The 26,226-nt window shown below is 20.1% G+C and overlaps 3 protein-coding genes across 6 annotated transcripts; 1 reads left to right on the top strand and 2 right to left on the bottom strand.

Annotated features, from left to right (window-relative positions):
* Window positions 1–2,149: 2,149 nt before the first annotated feature.
* On the bottom strand, window positions 2,150–8,185 carry LOC127281805 (xenotropic and polytropic retrovirus receptor 1 homolog). Its single transcript, XM_051305714.1, has 10 exons — window positions 7,977–8,185; window positions 7,008–7,111; window positions 6,721–6,874; window positions 5,774–6,018; window positions 5,370–5,631; window positions 4,536–4,903; window positions 3,906–4,251; window positions 3,444–3,613; window positions 3,169–3,302; window positions 2,150–2,849 (listed from the first exon to the last, which is right to left on the bottom strand). The coding sequence occupies exons 2-10, from the start codon at window positions 7,074–7,076 to the stop codon at window positions 2,588–2,590; spliced, it is 2,010 nt and encodes a 669-aa protein (XP_051161671.1). The 5' UTR covers window positions 7,077–7,111; window positions 7,977–8,185; the 3' UTR covers window positions 2,150–2,587.
* Window positions 8,186–8,480: 295 nt separating this feature from the next.
* On the top strand, window positions 8,481–23,941 carry LOC127281952 (carnitine O-palmitoyltransferase 1, liver isoform). Of its 4 annotated transcripts, none has more exons than XM_051305974.1 (14): window positions 8,481–8,632; window positions 17,498–17,664; window positions 17,994–18,130; window positions 18,383–18,662; window positions 18,842–19,165; window positions 19,257–19,456; window positions 20,024–20,228; window positions 20,325–20,432; window positions 20,523–20,548; window positions 21,032–21,097; window positions 21,910–22,024; window positions 22,252–22,671; window positions 23,002–23,211; window positions 23,488–23,941. In XM_051305974.1, the coding sequence occupies exons 2-14, from the start codon at window positions 17,524–17,526 to the stop codon at window positions 23,590–23,592; spliced, it is 2,337 nt and encodes a 778-aa protein (XP_051161931.1). In that variant the 5' UTR covers window positions 8,481–8,632; window positions 17,498–17,523; the 3' UTR covers window positions 23,593–23,941. The 4 variants fall into 4 exon arrangements, with proteins under 4 accessions (XP_051161931.1, XP_051161930.1, XP_051161929.1 ...); XM_051305973.1 differs by lacking the exon at window positions 8,481–8,632 and adding an exon at window positions 9,500–9,637; XM_051305972.1 differs by lacking the exon at window positions 8,481–8,632 and adding an exon at window positions 9,503–10,250.
* A 594-nt stretch (window positions 23,942–24,535) lies between these two features.
* On the bottom strand, window positions 24,536–26,125 carry LOC127281953 (uncharacterized). The gene is made up of 3 exons (XM_051305977.1): window positions 25,854–26,125; window positions 25,456–25,482; window positions 24,536–24,953 (listed from the first exon to the last, which is right to left on the bottom strand). The coding sequence occupies exons 2-3, from the start codon at window positions 25,476–25,478 to the stop codon at window positions 24,716–24,718; spliced, it is 261 nt and encodes an 86-aa protein (XP_051161934.1). The 5' UTR covers window positions 25,479–25,482; window positions 25,854–26,125; the 3' UTR covers window positions 24,536–24,715.
* Between the last annotated feature and the right edge of the window lie 101 nt (window positions 26,126–26,226).

Here is a 26,226-nt window from a genome sequence, read left to right as displayed (position 1 = left end):
AATCAATAAATAATTATTAAAAAAATCATTTTTTATAATTAATCAATGAAAATTGTTAATTAATTAAAGAAAAAATTTCAATTAAAAAAAATTCAAGTAGAAATAATTGAAATATTTAATTAATTAAGTAATACATTTAAATAATAATAAATAAAAAAAACATCTTTTTAATGGGATTTATTTTATTCTAGATAAATGTACCAAAATTTACAACAGATTTTTTTTTATTAAACTTGTGGATACTAAATATGTAACTAATAATGGCTTACATAAGGATTTTTCAAAAAATACATTTTTATTTTTATAAAATTAAAACTAAGAATTAAATTCGTCGTATCGCATTTTTTTTTTATTTACAAAGTAGGATTATTTTTCTTACAATTTACACACTAAATGTGAAAAAGTATATCTTTAATTCTTATACAAATTGGAGGAAAATAAAAAATATATGTACATAAAAATTAAAATAAGTACTGATACGTACATTTTTTGTGCTATTTTTTTTAATTGCATTTTTGAACAAATATTTTCTAAATTAATTGATTCAATTTGAAGTTTATTTGTTGCCAGTTATTTATATAATTGTTTATTAATTTATTTTTTGCATATTACAAATTTTTATATTAAAATAATTAAATTGAATCATTTTTTAATGTCATGTAAAATCCTTTTTATTTTATTTTTTTTTAGAATAAAAATTTGCAATTGTGAGATTTTTATTTAATAAATTTTTTTTATTTATTTATTATTTTATATTTTTTTCGTTTACAATATTGAAAAGAAACGAGATACTTAGAGGTATAAAACTATCACTTTTTTTTCTTGATATCACTACTTTAATTAATAATTAAAACGACTTAAAAATTGAACTAAAGAAATATTAATAAACTTAGTAAATAATCACAATCTACAAATTGATGTTTTAATAACCATTTGTTATTTTCCTCAATGAAACAAATATTCTTAAAATTAAAAAAACAATTATTGTTAATTTTAGAATATTTTTTTTTTTTGTTGAAAATTTCAACTGGCCTTTTTTTAATATTAAGAGCATCGATATGGCTTTTTTTTGGTGTACAGTAAAGTTTTTCACAACTTTTTTCAGTCAATTGAAAATTATAATTTACTAGTTTTTTTTCGATAAAAGTCGAAAAAATTTACTGCAACAATGGAAAATGTGATAAATCTAAAAATATAATACTTATATTTTTAGTCTTTTGACAAAGACAATCCCATTTCTTGGCACGCAATTTTTTTTTTAAATTTAAATAAATTTTTGTATTTTATATTATTTTTTTTAATTTTCTAAATATTTTACTAAAAATTATTTGCAATGTATATTTTTTTAATTATTATAATAAAAAAATATTGCAAAAAATTGTTTTTAATATTTTTTATTATTATTATAATAAAAAATAATGCATAAAATTATTTGCAATGTTTTTTTATTATTATTATAATTTTCAAAACTAAACTAAGACAAAATTCTACAAAAAATTGTATTTTTCTAAATAAGTATAAGGCCAAAATTAAGTCACGAGTTTGTACTTTAAGCACGTTACACTTTAAAATGAAGAATTAAAATAAATTGAAAGTAAACACAATGATAATCTTAAATGTAAATCTGTGTACTTTTGTGAAAATACACCTTTGTAAAATTTATTTCTTGAAAATGAATTTTTATTTAAATAATCTATAATTTATAAAAAGAAATTTTTTATTTTCAAGTAAAAAATTTTCGATTTGTCAAAAAAAAATATTTTTAATTATCATTTAATTGACATCAAAGTCAAAATAAAAAAATGTCTATTTTGGAATGTTTTGTTAGAATTTTTCAATTTTAATGGGATTGCAAAGTCGATGAAGACAAGGGACAAGAAAAATCACGAAATATATATATTTTTATCACTAATATTATAACTATAGAATTATAACGATTTTCTCTCACTCATGCTGATTTAATTTTTTTTTTCTTTTAAAAAAATCACAATTACTGTTGGCCAATTGAATTTTTGAAAAATTTCTAATATTTTTTAAAAATTTAATATTTTATTATTTACTTTTTAAATTATTTTTATTAATTTTTTTATAAATTTATTATGGCTTCGAGTTTTTTTCAGTTTCTTTTAGAATTTTTTAAATTGAATCATTTTAATTTTCATACTTTATTAATAATTCGTTTAAAATAATAAATTATCGAATAGTAAAAATTGAAAATAAAAGAACAAATTTTGTTAAATTCTCTTTTTTCTTCCTTTGGCCAAAAATTATTTAACAAACACGAATTTTTACAATTTTCTCACTCTCTTTCTTTCTTTCTTTCTCACATTTATTCTCTCTTTTACATAACAAAATGCAACGAGCAATAATAAAAAATAGTAATTTCAACAAGTAAACGCTACAAAAGGCACTTGTAATATATATATATTTTTTTTTTGAATTTTTTTTCCCCCTAATTAAAAAATAAACTGTGATAGTTGAGCGGACAAAAAAAAAGAACAATAAGGCAAGTGGTAAAAAAAATTTGTTTAACTAGTGCTTAATATATATTAACAATAATAATTTGTGATTTTTTTTTTTTGTTCTCTCAACTCACAGTCGATGCATTCATGTCAATATTTTCGTCTTTAAGTAATAATCGTTTGTCTTCTTTTTGATTGGTTTTTTTGTTACCGATATTTTTACGTTTACCTCGATTAATAACACCATTTTCCTCATCCATCATGCGCAATATTTGCGTTTGATCGGAACTTTCTATTGGCGCTATTGAAATATCACGTACAGCACGAAACTTACCGCAATTGTTCAAATGCTCGTTCTCCAATCGGAAAAAATTCCAAATAAAACGCCTGGTAAATGAAAAACAAATTTTTGAAAAAAATTAATTTCTTTTTAATTAATAAAAAAAATTTGACTAACGATTTTTTTTTAAATTTAATTTTAAAAAATTTAATTTTTTTTTAATTTACTTTCAAATAATGCAATTGTTAAACTTATTAAATTTATTTATTTAATTATTAAATTATTTTTCGTTTCATTTATTATTTTTCGTTAATAAATTTTTTTAAATTATATATTAGTTATTTTTTTTAAATAATTACGATAATAATTATTTTCTGATATTTTAATTAATTTGTTTATTAAAAAAAATTAAATAAAAAATCTTACCTGAAGACTTCAAGTGTCGAGACTATTGACATTAATAAATCATTTGAAACGGAAAAATAATCGTGAAGAATGAATGTTGCAACCCATGAAAATCGAATTATGCTATCTTCTATCATGGCAAAATAATAAAAGCCCTGAAAATAATTTTTAACGATTTACAAATTTTAATACAGTTTATCGTGTATATAATTATTTTTTTCGTTATTTTTTTTTATATTTTTTAGTTTTTTTTTTTTTAATTTAATTTTTAATTTTTTTTGAAGTGATGTACTTACATAAGATGAATAAACAACTTCCTCTCGTAGAAATTTATTTTCACCAGCATTACTGTCGAGAAGGCCCCAATCCATTTTTAAGTCCCACGTTAATGAATAAATGGAATTAAAAAGACAACTTCCAAGCCAAAACCAAAACCACGGACTTTCCCATTGATTTTCATTATCAACTGCATTAGGAATAAAATTTATTTATAGTATCAATTATTGTTTTATCTACAATTATTTTTTCATAAATAAATAATATATAAAATAAAATAAAAATAATTAAAAAATAAATACCGAATAATTAAATAACAAATAAAAATAAAATAACAAAATTAAATATTAAATAAAAAATTAATAAAATAATAAATTTTAATTTAAAAAAATTAATATAATAATAAAATAATAAATTTTTGGTTTCTAATAATTTAGAATTAAATTAATAAATAATTAAAAATATTATTATAAATAATTTACCTTTATGATAAAAACGTAGTGACGTTGCAATGACAACAAGAAATGTTGTCGAATATTTTCCAGCATTCCAAAGATGGGGAAATGCTTCTTTCGAGTCACGATAACGTCTTATACATTGGGCAAAACGAAACCATGCGGGTAAACAATTGACCAATGGTCTAATAATGAGAGAGCCAGATGTACATTGATCTGTTCGGCCAGCTTCGAGCCAATTATTTCCATTAGTTATATAAAAGCAGAGCAAAAATTGAAAGTCCAAAAATGCTGTGACAAGACTATTAAGTTGATCGGCCAACCAGAAATCGGCAAAATTTACAAATACCAAAGGTGCCATTAATACTCGCCACTGAAACGAAAAAAAAGTCAATTTTTTTTTCAAAATTAATTCATTTCAATTTCTTTATTTCCATTTTTTTTTTTTTAATTTTTTCATCAACGAAAAAATTAATTTCAATCTTTTCAATAAATTACTTTTAATTATTTAAAATAAATATCAAATTTTTTTGATTTAATTTTTTTTTTTGTAAAAATAAATTAAAATAATAATAAATTAATTATAATAGTTTATTTAATAAATTAATTAAAATAAGAATAAATTTAGGAAAATCTTTTTTTTTTTTTTGCTCTTACCATAATTCGCATTAGCCAAAATCGTGCCTCGTGTCGAAACATTCTCAATGGATTAATGAGAAATCCAACCATTATTATAACAAGTGCAAGTGGATTGACATAAGGTGGAATACTTAAACTTGCACTGTACAAAAAACTTAATATACTTAATGCCCAAACAACACCTAAAACAGCAGCCAATTCCATGAGATGTTGTTCAGAGAGATGATTTCTTGGATCCAATTCAAATATTAATACATGATTTACACCTGACGATCTCCAACCATAAACATTTATTCCAATTAAAAATAAAAATTGAACAATAAGTAATGGTCCACGATACAAGAGAAAAGCAACTTTCAAATTTTCCCCACCATCGTGAAAAATTGCTGTTAACAGAGAAAAAAAGAAGAATTCGAAATTATAAAATCACCAGAAAATATGATAATAGAAACAAAACACAAAAAGTGGAATTTAATAATAAAAAAAAATATTAAAAAAAAACCAAGGAATTAAAAATTACTGCAAGGGAAAGTAAAGAAAAAAAATTAGTAAATAATAAAAAAAACAATAATAATAATAATAATAATAATAATAATAATAATAATAAAAATAAAAAAAGTAATAATAAAAATTGTAATATTACAATTATTATTATTATTATTTATTAATTATTAATTGTTATTTACAATAATATTATTACAATTTTAAAATTAATTTAAAAATGATAATAATAATATTAAATATAAATAAAGAAAATAATGAAAAAAGATGTTTTTTGCAAATTAAATATCAAAAAATTAATTTTTTTCCATGATAATAATAATAATAATTGTTAAAAATTGTGAAATTAACCTGATAGAATAACGGTGACAAAAAGAACAATAAAACTGCCGGAGAATAATCCAACTTTAAATGTGGTCCATGGACTTTGATGTTCGCCAAGTGGTGGTACACGAAGTCTTTTCATAGCTCGTTGACGATCGCCACCCTCAAGTCCATTTGTTACCGATGTTTCTGTATCTTGAATTAATTTATCAATATCTTTTGATGTGTGAAAATGTGCAACTTCAACGCATTCCTCCCTCCATTTCGATCCAGTGTCCACAGATAGAAGCTTAAAAAATACGAATTTTTTTTTTTTTTTGTTACATATAAGGAAAAAAAATATGTTTCCAAAAATTAATTTTTTTTATTTAGAAAAAAACAATAATAATTAAAATTAATTAATTATTTTAAAAATTGCATAGTAAAATTACCTTGTCATGTTTTTTGAGGATTTTTCGAAATCCAGTGTAATTTAGATTTTGATAATTTTGCAATAGAATGAGAGATAGATAAAATTCAGAGAAGGCAAGTTTTAATTCTCGTATTTTTCTTGTTGTCAAATGGGGTTTCTGATTGGTTTTTCCTTTATTTTTTCCACCACCTTGATGTGCATCCAATGCACTTTTTAATTCGCTCTGTAACGCTGCATATTTTCGTGTCGCCTCCGCCAACTTCTCTATACAAAATTAAATAAAATAATTAATTTTTTTTTTTGCCATCAATTGATTTAAGAAAAAAAAGGAAAAATTTTTGGCGGATAAAAAGTTTATTATTAATTATTCAATTACTAATTAATTATTTTTCGTTAATTAATTAGTTAAATATTTAGTTAGCTAATTATTTGAATAAATTTTTACTAAATTATTTTTTATAATTTGTTACCAAATTATTTGAATTTGTTGATAAATTATTTGAAATTGTTGCTAAATTATTTGAATTTGTTGCTAAATTATTTAAATATTTTGTTACTAAATTATTTAAATAATTTGTTACTAAATTATTAACTGAAGAAACTTGTTAGTAAATTAGTTATTTTAATTAATTAATAAATTATAGGTCCATTTTTTAATTAAATAAAAAATTAATTAGCATTTTGATAGATTAATTACATAATTAATTTATTGGATAATTATTTTGTTAATTTACTCTTGATTAACACGATAATTTATTTATTAATTTAATTATTTAATTAGTAATTTAATTATTTAATTAGTAATTTATTTAATTAATTGCCTTACTTGGACATTAACTAATTATTTATTTATATGACTAATTAATTATTTAAATAATTAGCTAAAAAATTAGTTATTTAAAAATTAGTCTTTTTCCTAATTAATTAGATGTTTAGTTAATTCTTTTTTTAACTGACAAAACTCACCAGAGTAAAAGGTGTTTATTTTTTTTAACTCCTGATCACAAAACGTGAAAAATGTTTCATCGAATGTTGCAAAATGTCTGGATATCACTTCCGGTTCTGTTGTTTCTGAAGAAGGTGCTTCTTCCACTACCCTGTAAAGCATTGCTTTCATTTCCTGCGCGAACAAAAAAATATGAAAAATTAATTTCGCAAATAAATTTTTTATTAAAAATTTAATTTTAAAAAAATTTTTTAATTAAAAAAATGTTTTATTAATTAAATTTTTTTTTCAAATTATTTAAATATACCTCATAGCTGATGTACTGCTTTCGCCATTCAGGAGTTATATGAGCAGAAAGATGTTCTGCAAACTTCATTTTTGCTTGTCTTTTTAAATACTAATTAATCGAAACTGTAACAGAATTATTATTATTCATTAAATAATAATTTTATTAAATTAATTAATTAATTTAATAAGATATAAAAACAAAAATTATAAAATAAAAATAGTTATTTAGAAAATAAATAATATTATATTATTTATATTCTTTTGAAAAAATTAAAATAATTTATTTTTGAATTGTTATTTATTTTTTAAATAAAATTTTTATTCTACATATTTTGTATTTATTATTTTATTATTAATAATTAATATTAAAGTTTTTTTTATTAATTAATAATAAGAAAATAATAAAAACGAAAAATGTAGATGAAAAATTTTATTCAAAAATATAAATAACAATTTTTTTAAAAAATAATAATTTCCTTTTATAACAATAAATTCAAAGACATTGTTTTATTTTCCTAATAAAATGAACTAGTTCATATGAAGTTGTTAGGAATTTTATATATGAAACCAAAGTCTTTGTCGGCAATGTTGCATGAAAAATTTTGGCATAAATATTTGCTGAATTGTACACATTTGTTTGTTTAAAAGATATATGATTATATGCACTTTACTTACATATATATTTTATACACACAATTCTCAAGTCTTTTTTGTTTATAAATGTAAATTTTTTTTTTTGAAACAAATTTTCTTTTCTCTACAAGAACAATTAGAAAACGTCATTTCCAAAAAATTGATAAATTTTTAGATAAAATCTCTAAATATATTGTGTGTCATCAATTGATAAGAATTGAACAAAAGAAATATTTTTTTTAGTAAATAATTTTTAAATTGTTTATAATTTTTAAATGTTATCCCTTTCCCTCAATTTTGGTAAAAATTATCACGTTTTTTGATAGATTTTTTCTAATTATTTGTTATAACTTACTTTTTTTGGCCCTTTTTATCTTTTTGTACTTTATGGAACTGTCAAAATAAACGAATGAGAAATAAAAAAAACATTTTTGTTTTTTTTTAAACAAATTTAATGTTTTTCCCTTTGAGAAGATTTTTTTTTTTTTAATACTAATAACATGCACTTGAAAAATGTCAATGTGTGTTGTAATTTGTTTGTCACGAGATTTGGTTATAAAAAATGTGTAATGAAATTTTTCATTGAAATTTTTGATTAAGGTGCATTTTCATTGGGATGAAAATTTATTTGTTCAGACCAATTAGAATTGAAGACGGTTTTATGATTCGAATTCTGATTGGTGGACAGTGCTGTATTGTCCACTATGTTTTTTCAGGAGCGTAACATGGGCCTGTTCTCCGAAAAGAACGGTGGTTTTTTTATTCCTTGTTACGCTCCTGGTTTAAAGGCCATTACACACACACACGTATACACAAAATTTGTGTTTATTTTGAATTTCCTTGGGGGATTTAACTTAACCTGAAAATTTTCGAATTTATCGAATTTTCCAAATTGGTATTTTCGATTAAATATTTTTTTTTTTAATTTAATTTGAAACGTGTTTTAAATATTTTTAATTGGTGAGTTTTTTTTATCAGTGTTTGGATAGTCAAGTTTATTTCGAATTTCAGGTAAGTAAAATTGAAAAAAAATTTCTATTTTTTAAATTTTCTATTAAAATTAATATTTATTTGAGAAATAATAATTATTATAAATAATTATTAAATAATTAAATAATTATTAAATAATTAAATAATTATTAATAAAACAATATCGATTTGGATATGAAATATTTGAAGCAGATAAAATAAGTTAAAAAAAAAAAAACAAAATCCAGAGAAATGTTGACCTCGTTTATTCGATTTCCCCACGTGTTTTATGATTCGTCACATTAAATAATTAAAAATATAATTAATATAAATTATAAATAAATATTTTAAAATATAAAATTTCTTTAAGAATATTTTCTTTATATTTACTAAAAATTTATTTATAATAATTTTAATTATATAATAATAAAATAATTTATATTTATTAAATAAAAAATAATAAATATTTTTTTTTATTATTATTATTATAAATATAATAATTATAGTATAAACAAAACAAAAATAAAAAATAATAACAAATATAAAACAATTAGTTATTATTAAATATTTAATTATTAATTAATTTAATTTTTAATACAATTATAATTGTAACAATGTTAATTAATTGTTTAGGTGTTAAATTAATTAATAAATAATGTACTATTTTAATTAATGCTAATTAATTATGAATTATTTCTATTAGTTATTATTATTATTATCTAATTCATTAATTCTAATCAATTAATTATTATTAATTAAATTAAAAAACAATTTTAAATTTATAAAATTTAAAAAAAAAATTTTTTTCGTCTAATTTTGTGGATGAAATACATAACGTCTCGTCTCTAATATTTTTTTTTTTTTAAACATTTGTATTAGTGACTTGGAGCTGAATGTATGTGGGTTTTAAAGTGGGAAGCACAGTACAAGCAGTCGACGCACAAGTGTGGAGTGAAATTCTTGGCTCTCTTGGCACATCGCTGTTTTTTGTGCCTGTTGCTTGAGAACAGTTGAAATAATACTTACATACATAAAACAACCTTCAAAGTGTGTACACATATATAAAAATCGGTGAAATTGTGTTGGCGATTTTTTTTTTTTTTTTTTTTTTTTTTTTTTAAATTCCAAAAAGGATAAAATTAATTTTAGTCCTGAAAAAAAATCAGCTGTCACGAATCTTGGCGCTATTTTTTTTTTTTTTTATTTTTATTTTTATTCATCAATTTGATTTTAAATTATCTAATTGATATTTTATATGTGATGAAACAATATGCGTTGAAACTATTAATATAAAATAATAGTGCATTTTTAGAAGCAGGAAATATTTTTTAAGTAACTATAATATATAATATAAAGGAGGTGCGGTCTTGATATATTTTTTTTTCTTCTTATATCCAATCCAAACTCGAGTTTCACTTTTCCGTGAGGTGTGTGTGTTGAGAGTGTCCTGGCTAGTTCAGGTTGACCACCAAACTGAGACGAAAAACAGTAAAAGTGGTTTTTAGTTTAAAAAAAGAAAATAAAAAAATTACGCAGAATTCGTGAAAAAAAATCGTGTTCTTTATGAAGTGAATTGAGAGTATTTTCTCTTTTTTTTTTTTACCTCAAAATAATACTTTTGTTCTAAGAGGGAAAAAATAGTCTTTGTTTGACTTTTCACGTGAGTAAACAAATATTTCGTAAGGTCTATCGAAGTTTTACTTCCTGCTATGACGCAATTGATATTTAGCTATCAGTTTTCTTTACTGTATTTTTCAATAATAATAATAATAATAATAATAATAATAATATGCAATTGTTTTCCTTTTGTTTTTTTAGGTTATTTTCTTTATTTTTTTAAAATTAATTTATATTCTCGATTATTTTTTATTTATTTCATTTTTTAATTATATTTTATTTTTATTATTTATTTACAATAACTTATTAAATTAACAGTAATATGATAATTATTTTAAATAATAATTTAAATAATTTATTTTAATTATTGGAAATAATTTTGATTTATTTTTCAAAAGAAAAAATGAAAAACAATTGAAATTATTGTAATAGAAAAATATCTTACAGATTGATTATATTTTTTTAAAAAGAAACTTAGTTTGTAATTATTATTTTTCTAATTAATATTTTTTATAGCTATTATTTCGTAATTATTATTTTTTAATTAATATTTTTCATTTATTATTTTGTAGTTATTATTTTTATTATTATTATTTTTATTATTATTGTTATTTATTATTTTCTGACTAGGAAAACTTAAGGAAAACAAAAAAAAATATTTAAAATATGCTTTTCACTTTGTTAAAACATTCGATAATTGAAATTCTAATTTATTACGCAAATTTATGACAGTAATTTACATTCAAGACGATTGACTTCTTTTGTAAACATTTAAATTTTTGGAGTTCAACGTATTGTGAGGAATTTAAAAAAAGGAAGGAAAAAAAAAGAATGGAATACAGAATTTAAAAATAATTGAAAGAATGCTACTCATAAAATTTACATTTTCATTCTCTTTCATAATGGAAAATAAATTTAATTGCATAAAAAAAATATTTCCTAATTTAGTTAACTAATTATTGCATAATATAAAATAATAGACTTTATATATAGTATATAAATTCCTGTATTTTATTATTTTTAATTATTTAAATCAATTTTTTTTTATAAATTATTTTTATATTTTTTTTTAAATTTGTTTATTACTTTATTATTATTCACACTTGTAATTATAATATTTTCGACACTTGATACAAGTAGAATTTTTATAATTGAAATAATTATAATTTTTCACCTTGAACAATGCTTATACGTAAATCATTATATTTATTCTTGAGAGAAAAAAGGGAATTGACCTTAATTTAAAAAGAAAATTAGCAATTATTATTATTGTTATTTTTTAAAATTGTTTTTTATTTTAAGAAATATTTTTTATAATTTTTTTTTATTTTATTATTATTGTTATCCTTTTTAAATTGTTTTGTCTAGAAAATTTTTTCAACATTAAAATGGAAAACAATGATAAAATGTCATTGCCCTTAAATTTTGATTTTAATGAATCTTTGGACCTTCATTTTTGTGCAGTATCGCAATTTTTTTTTTTTTATTTTTTTATTCATATATTAAGAAGGTCGTGTTGATTCATTATCTCAAATATGGAGGTCTCTGTTTCTTTTTTTTTTTTTTACCTGATCTCATTAAAAGAGAAAACAAAGTTGCAGACTAAAGGGATTAAATAAATTTCTCAAATCTCTGCGTAAATATATGCAAAAAACTACAGTGATAAAAAATAATGCTATCAAAACAATATTTTGAATAAAAATATAAAAAAAAATTTAGTTCTAAAACATCTTATAGAATTTATTTTATTTATTTTATTTTTATGTATTGTCGAAAATTATTTTTTTTAAATTTCTATTTTTTTATTTTATAAAAAAAAATTTATTTTTAATAAAACAACAAAAGAGTAGGTGGAATTATATAAAATGCTAATGAAAGCAATTATTTAAAAAAATTATTTTTAAAATTGATACGTATACAAATTCTTTAATATAATAATATTTATATCGAAAAATTATCATTTTTTTTTTTTTTAAATTAATTTTATTTCTTTTAATTTTTAAACACTAAATTGCGAATAAACGATTGATTTCCAAATAAAAATCTATAATAAAGAAAAGAAAATTTAACAAAAGCGTGTCCATAAAAGATGTTGGAAATTATTCAACGTGAACTTTTTGACCTTGATCGAAAACCTTTGTTACAACAATTAAATAAAAATTATTTACAATGTTTATAAATGTATTTTACGTATTGTCTGTCTTGACTTTTATTCTAAAAAAAAAAGAAAAAAATTGTTTCTAATTTTCTATTCGTCTGGGGAAAAACTTTTTTTTTTTTTTTTTTTTTAAATTCAAGATTAAAGGTTAATAAGTTTCCTTTTCTTTTTTTGTTACAAATATCTAACAAATACAAGGAATAATTACCATCTGGCTTTTTTTATAATTTAATGGATTATTGGTATCATTGGAAAATATTATCTCTTATGAAAATTTATGAAAATTAAAGTATAAAGTTTATTTTATAGATATAGAAAAAATAGTTATTATTATTTTTTTATTTATTTAAATAATAATAATAATTAATAATAATAAAATAATAATATTATTAATTAATAATAATAATAAAATAATAATGTTATTAATTAATAATAATAATAAAATAATAATTTTTTATTGTAATATTCCATATTGAAAATTGATTTTTGCGAATGATTTAAGAAAAAAAAAAATTAAGTTCTGATTTTTGTTATACAGATAATAAAAATGTCATCATCAAATCATTTGATTGGATTGTCAATAATTTATTGAGATCATAAAAAGTCAATTATTATTCTTATATAGAGTGCTTTCAAAAACTTTCCATTTTAAATTTTATAAATGATTTACGTTACGTTCGCACGTTGGAAAGTTTATTGAATTTCTGTATATTAATCATCGGTAATATTGCAATTGTTATATAAATTTTCATTAACAACATCGTATTCGCGACAATAAATAATTTTATTTGAAAATTATGAAAAGGTCCATTTTTTTAATCCATTTTTATTAATATTTTATACTTTCATTTCTTTTTTTATTTATTTATTATTATAATTTTTTTTATTTTAAAAATTACTTTCCATTTTGTGGGCAAATTAAATCGGATTTTAATTTAATTAATTAATTATATTTTATTTTCTTAAAATTAAATTTTTTCTTTTTAATTAATTTTTTTTTCATTTAATTTATTGTAAAAAAAAAGAATTTTTTTTATTCACAAACTTTGATATATTTTTTCCATTATCTCAAATAATCATTTACTTAAAAAAAACAAAAAAATTCACAGATTTTCAATGATGAAGTGCCAATAAATTTTGTTTATGATACTAAATTCTATGCTCGATTAGGTCTGAATAGCCACTTCAAAATATAAAATATGACACATTTACATAATGAATGCAAAATTATCAATGAAAAATTATTATTTTACGTTAATATATATGTACAACTTGAATGTTAACGTCTCGACAGAGTAACAACCTCTTATCATTAATCAACACACATATATATATATATGATATATAAATTAATATTAAAAAAAATTATTTTTTCTTTAACATATAAACAAAAATTTGAAAGAAATAATTTAATTTATAAACGCAAATTAAAATCGTTTGATTAAATGAAATTTATTTAATTTCTGCGCGTGGAAAAAGTGAATGAGAATTTTTATTAATTTTTTGCATGCAAACGTGTTGATAAAATTCAAGTTATATATATATATATATATATATATATATATATATATATATATATATATGAACGTTTGCAAAATTAATGTATCGTATAATAATTAACAAACAATTAGTATTCGAGATTAGATAGAAGTATCGAAAATTGATTTGTGATTCATTTGTATTGTTCATCTGTCAAAAACGTAATATTTGTAAAATATTTGTATTATACATTTTACATGCAAGAGAATATTTTACCAATAATTTAAAAATTTTTTTTTAAAGAATTCAAAATTTAATTTATAAAAAAAAATTAATTAAAAATTTTTTTTTTAAATTATAGTAAATAATAAATAATCCGGATAAAATGTTTAAATAGGTAATATTAATTATTAATTAATTATTTTATATTTTTTTTGTGTATCATTTATTTTTATTGATTTCTTTTTATTTGTTATGTTGGGATCCATTTTTTTATTCATTGTTTATTTATTTACTAATATTTTATTTAGAATTTATTTTTTTATTATTTATTAATTTTTTGTTTAGAATATATTTTTATTTTATTTATTTTTTTTATTTATTAATATTTTATTTAGAATAATTTTTATTAAAAAAATTTATTCTTTGATTTTATTTCAATCATAACTTAACAATAAATAAAAAAATTGTGTTTGTCAGTTAATTTGATAATAAATATTTATTTATTTATTTATTTACAATAATAAACGGGCTTACAAAAAATCAAATATATGTTAATATATTCTTGCATATATACAATATATATATACTATTGTGACAAACAGAATTTTTCCTTATTGTTTGCTTTCAATGTTTAGAGTATATGTCAAAAATTTTGTATAAATTATTTATAGATTTAATATTTTCCCATGATGCTATAAATGTTTTTCTATATAATTTCATTTAAATAATATATTATAAATATCGGTAAAATTAATTTATAAATTTTTAATAATTTTGTACACTGTAGGTATTAATTTTAAAACCAGTTATTGTTAACTGCGGAAATACTTGCACCTTGGACTTTGAAGCCCATGAAAGTAGTCTTGGAAATCAGGTGGGGTATTTTGTGTTTTTTTTTTTTTTTTTATTTTTTTTTTCTTACCTCTCTTGATGTGTCTTCACGCAATCAATGATTTCTTGCGAAAGTAATTTTAATATCGAGAATACTATGTAGACATTTTTTTTTCATTGGATAATATTGTAAATATTAGGTAATTGGATGCAAATATTTCCCCTCCAAAACAAAATTTGACATTAAAATTCAAAAAAAAAAAAAAAATTGTTCATTTGAATAATTATTTATTTAAATCAGAAAAAATTATATTTGTTTAAATCATAATTATTTAATAATAATATATTTATTAATATAGAAAAATGTTTGAAATAGTGAAAAAAATTTGTTGTAATAAAAAATTGTATAAAAAAAAATTATATAAAAAAAATTCGAGTTGTAAAAATGATTATTTATAAAATATTGTAAATTACGTTTTTTGTCATAAATTGCGATAATTTAAAAAAAAAAAAAAATGCGAAAATAATTATATTCGGTCAATGTCAAGTCTTGAATTTTAATCTTTGTGTCAATTTTTATTGGCTATTTATTTTTTTAAAAAAAAGAACTCAACGTTCAAGAGGTTTTTAAAATCAGTTTGTATAATCCAATATTGTTTTTTTGAAAAATACATATTTCTCTTTTTATTTTCAATAATGTTTCTTGAAATTGGTGACAATAATATTGAAAGTAATATTAATTTCTAAACATATTTTTTATTATTATTATTGACTATCATTAAAAAAAAAAAAAATTCTTACATTTCTAGAAAACATTTATGCAATAACAAGTAGTTCAAAAAATTAAAAAATATTTTTTTTTTAAAGGAAGTATAATTTTTCAATGACAAAATAGGAAAACAATTTTTTTTTTTCTTTTGAAATAAATTTTAATAAAATTAAAATTTTTCTACATTACAAAAAAATTAATTTCTGCAATTGTTGAATTAATTTGAACTAAATAATTTTTTTACTTGCGAATTAAATAAATTTTATTTGTTTTATTTTACTATTGTAAATTAAAAAAATTTCGTACAGGAAATCATTGAATTGTTAGCAAAAAAAAAAAAAAAAAAAGAATTGATAATTTATTAAAATGAAATAAAGATTTGCGCGTTTCTTATTTTGTCGCGCAAATGTTTTAAGATTATTTGTAAATGAATATAAATTATTGTTTTTTTTGATAAAATTTATCAATTATGAATATATATATATATAAAATGCGACAGATTGAATGTTTCTAATGCTTCTGGAAGATTCATTTGACAGTTACAAACGTTTACTTAAAAATTATTTCTGAAAGAATATTCATATATATGTCTATGCGATTTCAGTTCGAAGTCCAAGGTTACACGATTGCGATATGCACGTCATCGAATAAACTATATACATAGAGTTGAAAACTGACATTTTATTCTAACTGGTTTGTTACAAGACTGACAAAATCGTCATCATCATCATCATCATCATCATCATGATTTTACATTTTAGCCTTTGCTAAACATTCAATTTAAACATTTTATTATTCAATTCAGAGGAAATTTACAATTTTTTGATTTTGATTTTTTTAATTTTTGAAACAAAATTTTGTTTAAACAAAAAAAAATATTGTTTCGAATGCAGGTTTTTTTTTGCAAAAAATTTCACTAGATAGAATTGTAGTAATTATTTAATATTATTAATTATTAACTATTAATTATTAATTATTTAATATAATTAATTAATATTTTTATTTTTTTTGTTTACATATTTTTTTATATATTAATAATTTTTTTCTTCACTTGTTTTATTCATTTTCAAGAAAAGAGAATAGAATAAAAACACTTTAAGAGTCATTGGCTCCTTGAGAATGCAATTATACATAAATTTAAAAAAAAAATTGTTTTTTCCTATTTCTTTTTAAATACAAGAACATTGAGCTTTTTTTTTTTATTCTTTACAATTTATGACGATTCACAACGTTAAAATGTTAACTGCTGATTTTCCTTTTAAATAAGGTCAATTAAGTACATCTGCGTTTGCTCTACATTATTACCACATAGTGAATATGCGACTCAATACAATTATATTCTTGATTTTGTATTATAATATATATATATTTTTTTTTTAAATATTTTTCTTTGATATTTGTATCAGGTGTCGAAAAAAAAATATCAAGTTGTCTATATTTATAATTTAGGAAGTAATTTTAAAAAGATATTCGAAATATATTTATAAATTGAATAATCGGTATTGCGTAAGATAAATCGAATTTAAATTTTATAAGACGTTTAAATTTGATTTGGCAATTGTATTTTTTTTTTTTTTATTATAATGGGACACAGCGTCTAAAGGGCAAGAAATTATAAATATAATCGAAGTGTATAGATGAAAAAAGTTTTTTTTTTTTTTTTTAAATAAAATTCGAGTCGATAAATTTAGGAAAATACTATTTTTATTGGTATTATTTAATTACAAATAATTATTAAATAAAATAACTAAATTTTTTTTTCGTTTTTTCAAATATAGAGATAAAAAAAATTTCTAATTTGTAGATAATGAGATGATTTTTTGTGTTTTAGGATTTTTTTTTTTTAAATAGCCAACTATGGCGGAAGCCCATTCAGCTGTAGCATTTAGTTTTGCAATTACCCATGAGGGATGGGACGTGAATTTCGATAGAGAAGTCCTTCATCTTGTCTGGCAATCTGGTATTCGTTCTTGGAAGAAAAGATTTTTTAGATTCCAGGTATTACAATGTTAAATATTATTTATAAGTTATCAAAAACAAATTTTTTTATTTAAAATGTAAAAAAAAATTTAAATATGATAATTATATTAAATGTAAATTTATTAAAAAATATTTTAATTAAAATTATTAATTAATTTAATTATAAAATTAATTATAAAATTAGTTATTAAATTAATTTTGTAATTAATTTAATTATAAAATTAATTATAAAATTAGTTATTAAATTAATTTTGTAATTAATTTTGAAATTAATCATAAATTTATATTATAAAAATTATAAAAATTATAAATTTAATTATGAAATTAATGTAATTTTCTCATTTCAGAATAATTTAAAAAGTGGCGTTTATCCAGCCTCATTGGGAAGCTTATGGCTTACAATATCATTAGTGACAGCAGTTCATTTTGCAGGATATAAAGTTCCTTATGATTTAGTTGGAAAAGTATCTCCATACCTGTCAGGGTAAATATTTGCAAAATTTTGTAATATTTGTATTCGTAGTAATTTTTTTTAATAAAAAAAATTTTGAAACTCCAATCGAAGCAACTCGAGAGTACTGTACTCAATTGGATTTGCTTCGATTGGAGTTTCGATATTTTTTTCATAGAAAAATTTCCAAAAATTTTTTAATAAAAAATATATGATTCAGTACCTATTTATTTATTTTTTATTTATTTAGAGAAAAAAAAATTAATGATTAAAATTTTTTTGCAGGTCTTCTATACCAGCACATCTTGCAGGTTCAATTGTAGTTGGATTATTATTGTGGCTAGTTGTGATATATGGAATTCGTTATACATTAAAATTATTATTAATTTATAAGGGATGGTTATTTGAGGCAGCAAGTCGAAGGGGAAGTCGTCCCTCTTATAAAACCCTATTGTGGTTTTATTTAGTTAAATTATTTTCTGGCTGGAACAAGCCAATGCTGTACAGTTTTCAAGGCTCATTACCGAGACTTCCACTTCCTTCCGTTGAAGACACTATGAAAAGGGTTCGTTTTTTTTTTCTTTTCTAATCTCACAATTTTAATTTTTTCGATTTTACACTGAAACTCCAAACGAATACAACTGCATTTGATTGGAGTTTCAATGTAAAAAATTAAAATATTTTTATTTACTAAATTAAAATCAAGAGGGAAAATAAATAAATTATTTTTTTTTTTTGAAACAGTATTTAGTAAGTGCACGACCTCTATTGGACGATAAAAATTACACACGTATGGAAAAATTGGCAAAAGAATTTCAACAAGGAATTGCTGTGAAATTACAACGTTATTTAATGTTAAAATCATGGTGGTCAACAAATTATGTTTCCGATTGGTGGGAGGAATATGTTTATTTACGTGGTCGTTCAGCATTAATGGTGAATTCAAATTTTTATGGTATCGATGCAATTTTAATGCAACCAACAACAATACAAGCGGCACGAGCAGCGTCAACGATTCATTCATGTCTACAATATAGACGTCTCATCGAAAGACAAGAATTAGAACCAGTTGGTAGAATGATTAAAAAAAAAAAAAAAATTAAAATAATTAATTTATTTATCAATATATGACACTTGTCATTTTTTTTTGTGTCCGTAGATTCTTATACAAGGTCTGGTGCCCTTGTGCTCGTGGCAATATGAAAGACTTTTTAATACAACAAGAATACCTGGAATTGAGACCGATAAAATAATTCATTATCAAGATGCAAAACACGTTGTTGTTTATCACAAAGGCAGATATTTCAAGGTGCTTATCTATTATAAGAATAGGATTCTCATGCCATGTGAAATTGAACAGTAAGTGATGAATTTTTTAAAAATTACATTTTTTATTTTTTTAATATTTTTTTTGTAACTCCAATCGAAGCAGAAGTTGCATTCAATTGGAGTTTCATTGTAATATTATGTACAAAGTTGAATTTTTTTTTTATTTTTTTTTTTACAATTTTTATTTTATTTTCAGTTATTAAATATTACGTAATGTGAAAATTTATAATAATAATAATAATAATAATAATAATAATAATAATAATAATAATAATAAATTAATTATTAAAATAATTAAATAATACATTAATGAATAATTAATAAATATTAAAACTAATTTAAAATTTTTTTTTATAATTAATATTTTATAGAGTAACGAAAGAGGATTTTTTATTTTTGAGTTCGTTTATAAAAAAAAAATTAATATTAATAAAGAAAATTAATGATTAATTTATATTATTATTATTATTATTATTATTGATATTGATATTATGTATTAATTAATATAATATTATTTTTACTTAATAATTTTTTTTCCCAATATTGTAATGTGAAATAATTTATTTATAAATTAATATTAGTATTAATAATTTGCAGACAAATTCAACAAATTTTGGATGACACATCGTCGCCTGCTGAAGGAGAAGAAAAATTAGCATCGTTGACTGCTGGCGAAAGAACACATTGGGCCCAAACGAGACAAAAATATTTTTTCAAAGGCGTTAATCGAGCTTCTTTGGATTTAATTGAAAAAGCTGCTTTCATTGTTGTTCTCGATGATGTTCCTTATGAATTTGATAAGGTTCATAAAAATTTTTTTTTTATAATTATTTATATAAATTAATTGTGATGATAAAATTTGTGATTAATTTTTTTTTCTTTTTTTTTTGAATTTTAGAAATATCCTGAAAAATTGGACAATTATGGACGAATTTTATTGCATGGAAAAGGTCACGACAGATGGTTTGATAAATCATTTACATTGTGCATCGGCAACAATGGAAGGGTAAAAATTTTTTTTTTTTTATTTAAATTTATATTTTATTTTATTTAGAAATGGAATTTCAAAAATAATTAAATTTTATTTATTTTGCAGATTGGTTTCAATGCTGAACACTCGTGGTATGTTGAAAAGAAAAAATTTTTCCTTAGTTTATTTTAAACTTTTTTTTTTGGACTATTAGTGAATATTTTAATAGAAAAAATTCATTTTTTTCGAATAATTATTAATTATTAAGATAAAAAAATTTTAAAAAGTGAATTTTTGAAAATTATTATTTTTATTATTTTTTATTTAGAAATCAAAAAATTTTTAGCATAGAAAAGTATATGGAGAAAATTTCAAAAAGAGCTCATATAGAAAAACAATAATTTATTTTGGAAAAATATTTTTATAAAATTAAAAATATTGTCTCTAAAATTTTTTTCTATATTTATTTATAGATTTCTTTTTTTTATTTGTGAATTTTCGAAAGTGGGGTTTGTTTTTCATCTCTTAATTTTTTTTTTTTTTTATTTATTTTGTTTATAAAAAAGATAAAGGTAAATTTCTTTTTCTTTATCTACTTTTAAAAGATTATTTTATAATAATGAGTAAATGAGTAGGGCAGACGCAGCAGTAATGTCACACATGTGGGAGTACGTGATATCTGACGATGCTCAAAATCCAGTGTAAGAATTTTTTTTTCTACAGCAAAATTTATCTGGTGCAAAAAGAAAGTAGGCTTCTTTTAATATTTTCTCTTGGCTTTTTTCCAAAAAAAACAGTGGGGCACAAATTAATAATTTTCAACTTACAAAAGACTGGTTTATTATTTACCCAAAAAAAAAAAAATGTTTCTTAATTTTTTTTAGAAAATAAAAAATTTCGATTTGCTGTGGTGAAAAATGAATTTTAAATGGAAATTAACAAATTTTTGAATTTGGTATAACTAAAAAAAATTTTTCTTTACTCTTGTGATTTGTTAGGGCCGATGCACCTATTATGGGAACCTTATGGGAATATGTTCTTGGTACCGCAGTTGATGTTGGGTAATTTGTTACAAAGCACTTCTTTACTCACAAGCAGTGATTTAACAAGTAATTTTCTATTGAATGATTCACTTTTTTGCAAAAAAAAAAAAAAAAATTTTTTTCTTCAATCTATTCTTTTATAAATCATAATTTAATGCTTTCTTTATAATTCTAATATTTTTTTCACTTTTTAAATCACTATTATTTTTTAATCGCACGCTTTTTTTTCAATTCACGAATATCGATTTCTTCTTTTGTAAATAGCTTTGGTATTTTAGTCGTAAATATTGCAAAAAAAAAAAAAAAATGTAATTAATTTTGACATTATTTTTATTAATATGAAAAAAAGTGTAAAATTAATTTAGGAAAAAAAATCGATATTAGTATGTACAGTTTTGCACAGCTTTTATTAATTATTTTCACAATGAAAGCAAAATTTTTTAAAAATGAAATTTTTCAATTTTATCCAGATTTCGAGAAGATGGACACACTCTTGGAACACCGGAATTAATTCCACCGTCACCATCACGACTTCAGTGGGATTTAACGAAAGAATGTCTTGACGCAATTGAAAAATCATATTTAGTACGTAATTAATTATTAAATTAAAAAAATTAAATTATTAAAATAATTATTTAAAACAATATTAATAATTAATAAATTATAAATTAATTATTAATTGATTAATAAATTATGAATTAATTATTAATTTATTAGTAAATTATAAATTAATTATTAATTTACATAATAAATTATGTATTAATTATTAATTAATTAATAAAAAAAATGTTAATTAATTTTTTTAATTTCAGGAGGCGGATAAATTATTGAACGATGTGGATTTAAGAATTTATGTTAATGACATTTATGGAAAAGGTTTTATGAAAAAATGTTCAATGTCACCAGACGCTTATATTCAAATGGCACTCCAACTTGCCTATTATCGTGATGCTGGACATTTTAGTCTCACTTATGAGGCATCAATGACAAGATTATTCCGCGAAGGTAGAACTGAAACAGTACGACCTTGTACCAATGAATCGTCAGCCTGGGTCAAGGCAATGGAAGATAAAACAAAAACAGTCGATGAACGACTTAAATTATTAAATGAAGCTGTTAAAGTACATCAATTGGGTTATCAAAATGCAATGGTTGGAAATGGAATTGACAGGCATTTGTTTTGCCTCTATGTTGTTTCCAAATATTTGGAGGTTGATTCCCCATTCTTGAAGGTAGCGAAAAATTTTTTTTTTAAATTCTAATAAAATAATTAAAATTTAAAAAAAAATCAATAAAATAATTATTTAATATTGTTAATTGTAGTTAATTAATTTATTATTAAGAATAAATAATTAATTATTAATAATAAATTAATTAATTATTATAATTACTTAATCAGTAATAATAATTAAAATTATTTATTATTGATAAAATAAATAAATTAAGTAATTTATTATTAATAATTTATTTATTTAATTTTTTTAATTAATAAAAATTAATAATTATTATTCGTGTATTGATTGAATAATAATTGATTTTTTTTTCAAATTGAAAATTTTTAGGAAGTATTAAGCGAGCCTTGGAAATTGTCAACGTCACAAACACCACATGGACAAACAACGAGAATTAATTTGAAAAAATTTCCAAATTGCATTTCCGCGGGTGGTGGATTTGGTCCAGTTGCCGACGATGGCTATGGAGTTTCTTATATTATTGCAGGAGAGGATATAATATTTTTCCATATTTCCAGTAAACGTAGTTCACCAGCGACGGTATTTTTTTTATCTGATAATTAAAAATTAAATTAAAAAAATTTTTTTTTTATATATTAATTTATAATTAATTAATAAATAATTAATAATTCCTAATTAATAATTACAATTATTAATTATAATTAATTCTTAATTAAAAATTACATTTATAAATTATTAATTCTTATTTAATAATTACAATTATTAATTAAAAATTATAATTACTAATTAATTAATAGTAGCAATTATTTATTAATTATATTCTAAAAAAATATCCAACTATTCTTTTTTTTTTAGAATTCAGCGCGATTTGGCGAGCAAATCAAAAAAGCTCTAATGGACATGAAAAATCTCTTAGAGGACAAGAAGAAGCAAGAGATCCAAAAGAATGGATCAACATAAAATGATGAAAAGTAATCTGAAATGAATTTCAGATTTGGAAACTACTTTTCATTTTTTTTTTTCACGGTGAGAGGAGGAGGATCTCGTGTTTACAAATTATGTAATTCGACAAAATTTTGATTTACCAAGACAAGCTAGAAAAAACGAGACCAAAAAAAAGAGTCTAAAATTTTTTCTAGTTGGTAATTAATTTTTTTTTTTTTAATTAATTTGAGGTCACCTCAAATGGCTGCTGTTTTGCTTACGCATATTTAATGTGTACAGAGCTCAATTATTAACTTTACAAATGAAAAAAAAAACATGTACATTTCAGATGTTACATGAATTAATTTAAAAAAAAAAAAAACAATTTCAAAATTTTCTATCATTTGAAAGACTGCTGATATAATAATTAAATTAATACATTTGTGAAAAAAAATATCAATTTATTATACAACTTCTGTGAAGTGTTGAATTTTTATATACTTCATATATTATTGTACGCAGTTAAATCATTTCAATGATTGACGAAAGTAAAATGAATATAGAAAGATTTTCATAATCGTTTCTTTTGTAAAAAGAAATAAGTAGATAAATTTCTAAATATAGAAAAATATCTGTAATATTCTATCAAAATAATTGTACAGTTTTTCATACAAAAAAAAAATGTGGATAAATGGCAGAATAGGAATTTATTTACCTGAATTTAAAAAATTATTATATTTATAGACTATTTAAAATTTAAATTTTATTAAAATTTTATCCACAATGTAAATAATTACTGTTTTAAAAGAAATAATTAGAATTTTTTTTTGTTAATGTATAATAGTTTTAAAATTTGCCATAGAAAAAACTTATTGAATTCAATTTATATTTACAATTAGGACAATATATAATTTTATACAAGGGAGTTTGTGTGTCTTTGTTCTCTATAAAAAAAAAATACAATAATTACAAAAAAAAATATATGACTATATAGAATTTTTTATTTTACTCTTATCAACTTTTAAAAATATTTCAAATTTGTCATTTTTTTTTTTAACATTACAGCACCCTGTTTATATTTGGAATTTGTCAGTTTTTTAATACACTATAGCGGTGAAAAAAAAATATTAACTAATTTTTGATTTTTTTTTTTTAACAATCAAATGTTGTCGGATTTTTTATCTGTTTTAAAATTTTTTTTACTGTCATTCGATGGTGATTTGATGATATTTTCTTTTTTAATACGTTTTTTATTTGACTGAACGACATTTCTTAGAGTTGAATGTAAAAATCTTTTATTAATACTTTCTTTATTTTTCACCCAACCGCTTGGTCCTATTATTTCAGCACGTTTTGCACCATTTTTTGCCTCGTCAAGTAATGCCTCCACTGCAAGTCTGTTAATAAATTAATTTAAGTCAATTTATAATTAAAATTTACATTAAAAAAAAAATTAATAAATAAAAGTATCTTATTTTGAATTAGAATAATAATTATAAAATAATTTGAAGTAATTTTTTGGGAAAAATAAATAAACATTTTTTATTTTTATAATAATAATAGTAATAATAATAACAAAAAAAAAAAAAAATAATATCAGCTAATGATAAAATATAAAAAATTTTTTAATTATAAAAATAATTATTAAACATTTTATAGGAAATTACATTTAAGAAAGTAAAAAATACCTGATTTATTTATTTTTTATAATAAAAATAACGACAAATAATTTATTTATTTATAATAATAATAATAATAATAATAATAATAATAATAATAAAATATAAAAATTTGCATACGGGATTATTTAAAAAAAAATAAAAATATATTAAATTATAAATAATAATAAATAAATAATCAAATAATTAATCAAATTTTTTGATAAAAAATTTTAATTACCTATTTAAAGTTGCTTCATCCATTTTTCTGTAAAAAATAATTTTTTTTATGTATAACAAAAATTTGTTTAAAATTATTTTTTTTTTTCAACAAAAATTGGATTATTTAAAATTTTTATAATAATATAAGAAATAATTTTTAAAATTTTGACGAACATAACCTCACTTTTCAGTCAAATACAAATTGTATTTTAAATGAATTTACTTTGTATTTATTAATTTATTTTTTTTTAAATGAAATAAGGAACAAAAACAGAATTTTTATTTAAAATTAAAAAAATATATTATTTTATATAAAAATAATGCTTTCGTTAAAAATAATATTAAATATTTACATGTAAAATAAAATATTCTATAATTATAAAAAAACCAAATATGAAAAAAAATTTATTTTCTTACCTTCAATAATTTTTTTTCTTTTACAAAACATTTAATAATAAATATTTATTATATATTTTTTTTTTGCAGATTATTATTAATTTCACAGTATATATATTTATAATTAATGCGAATGTTTTACTGTAACAATAAAATAATCGTTATTCTCAGAAAATTTTTTTACCAAATACATTTTTGAAATCATTTTTTGTTTTTTTTAATGATTTTCTATTTTTTTCGAACCCTTCTCCATTTTTCCTCTCTCTTCCCCCCCCCTCCCCCCTTCCACTATTGTATGTACAGAAAATTTTCCATGAAAATCCACCTTAAGAATTGAAAATGAAGATTTCGCGGGTTGCTCTCGCGTATAACAATTGTTGCGCGCGCACATAAA

The sequence above is a fragment of the Leptopilina boulardi genome, unplaced genomic scaffold (genome assembly GCF_019393585.1).
Source record: "Leptopilina boulardi isolate dan_hultmark-lab unplaced genomic scaffold, ZJU_Lbou_2.1 LbouV2_278, whole genome shotgun sequence".
Taxonomy (NCBI): Eukaryota; Metazoa; Arthropoda; class Insecta; order Hymenoptera; family Figitidae; genus Leptopilina; species Leptopilina boulardi.
The sequence above is the reverse complement of the archived record's forward strand: the minus strand, read 5'-3'. Positions and strand labels throughout refer to the sequence as shown.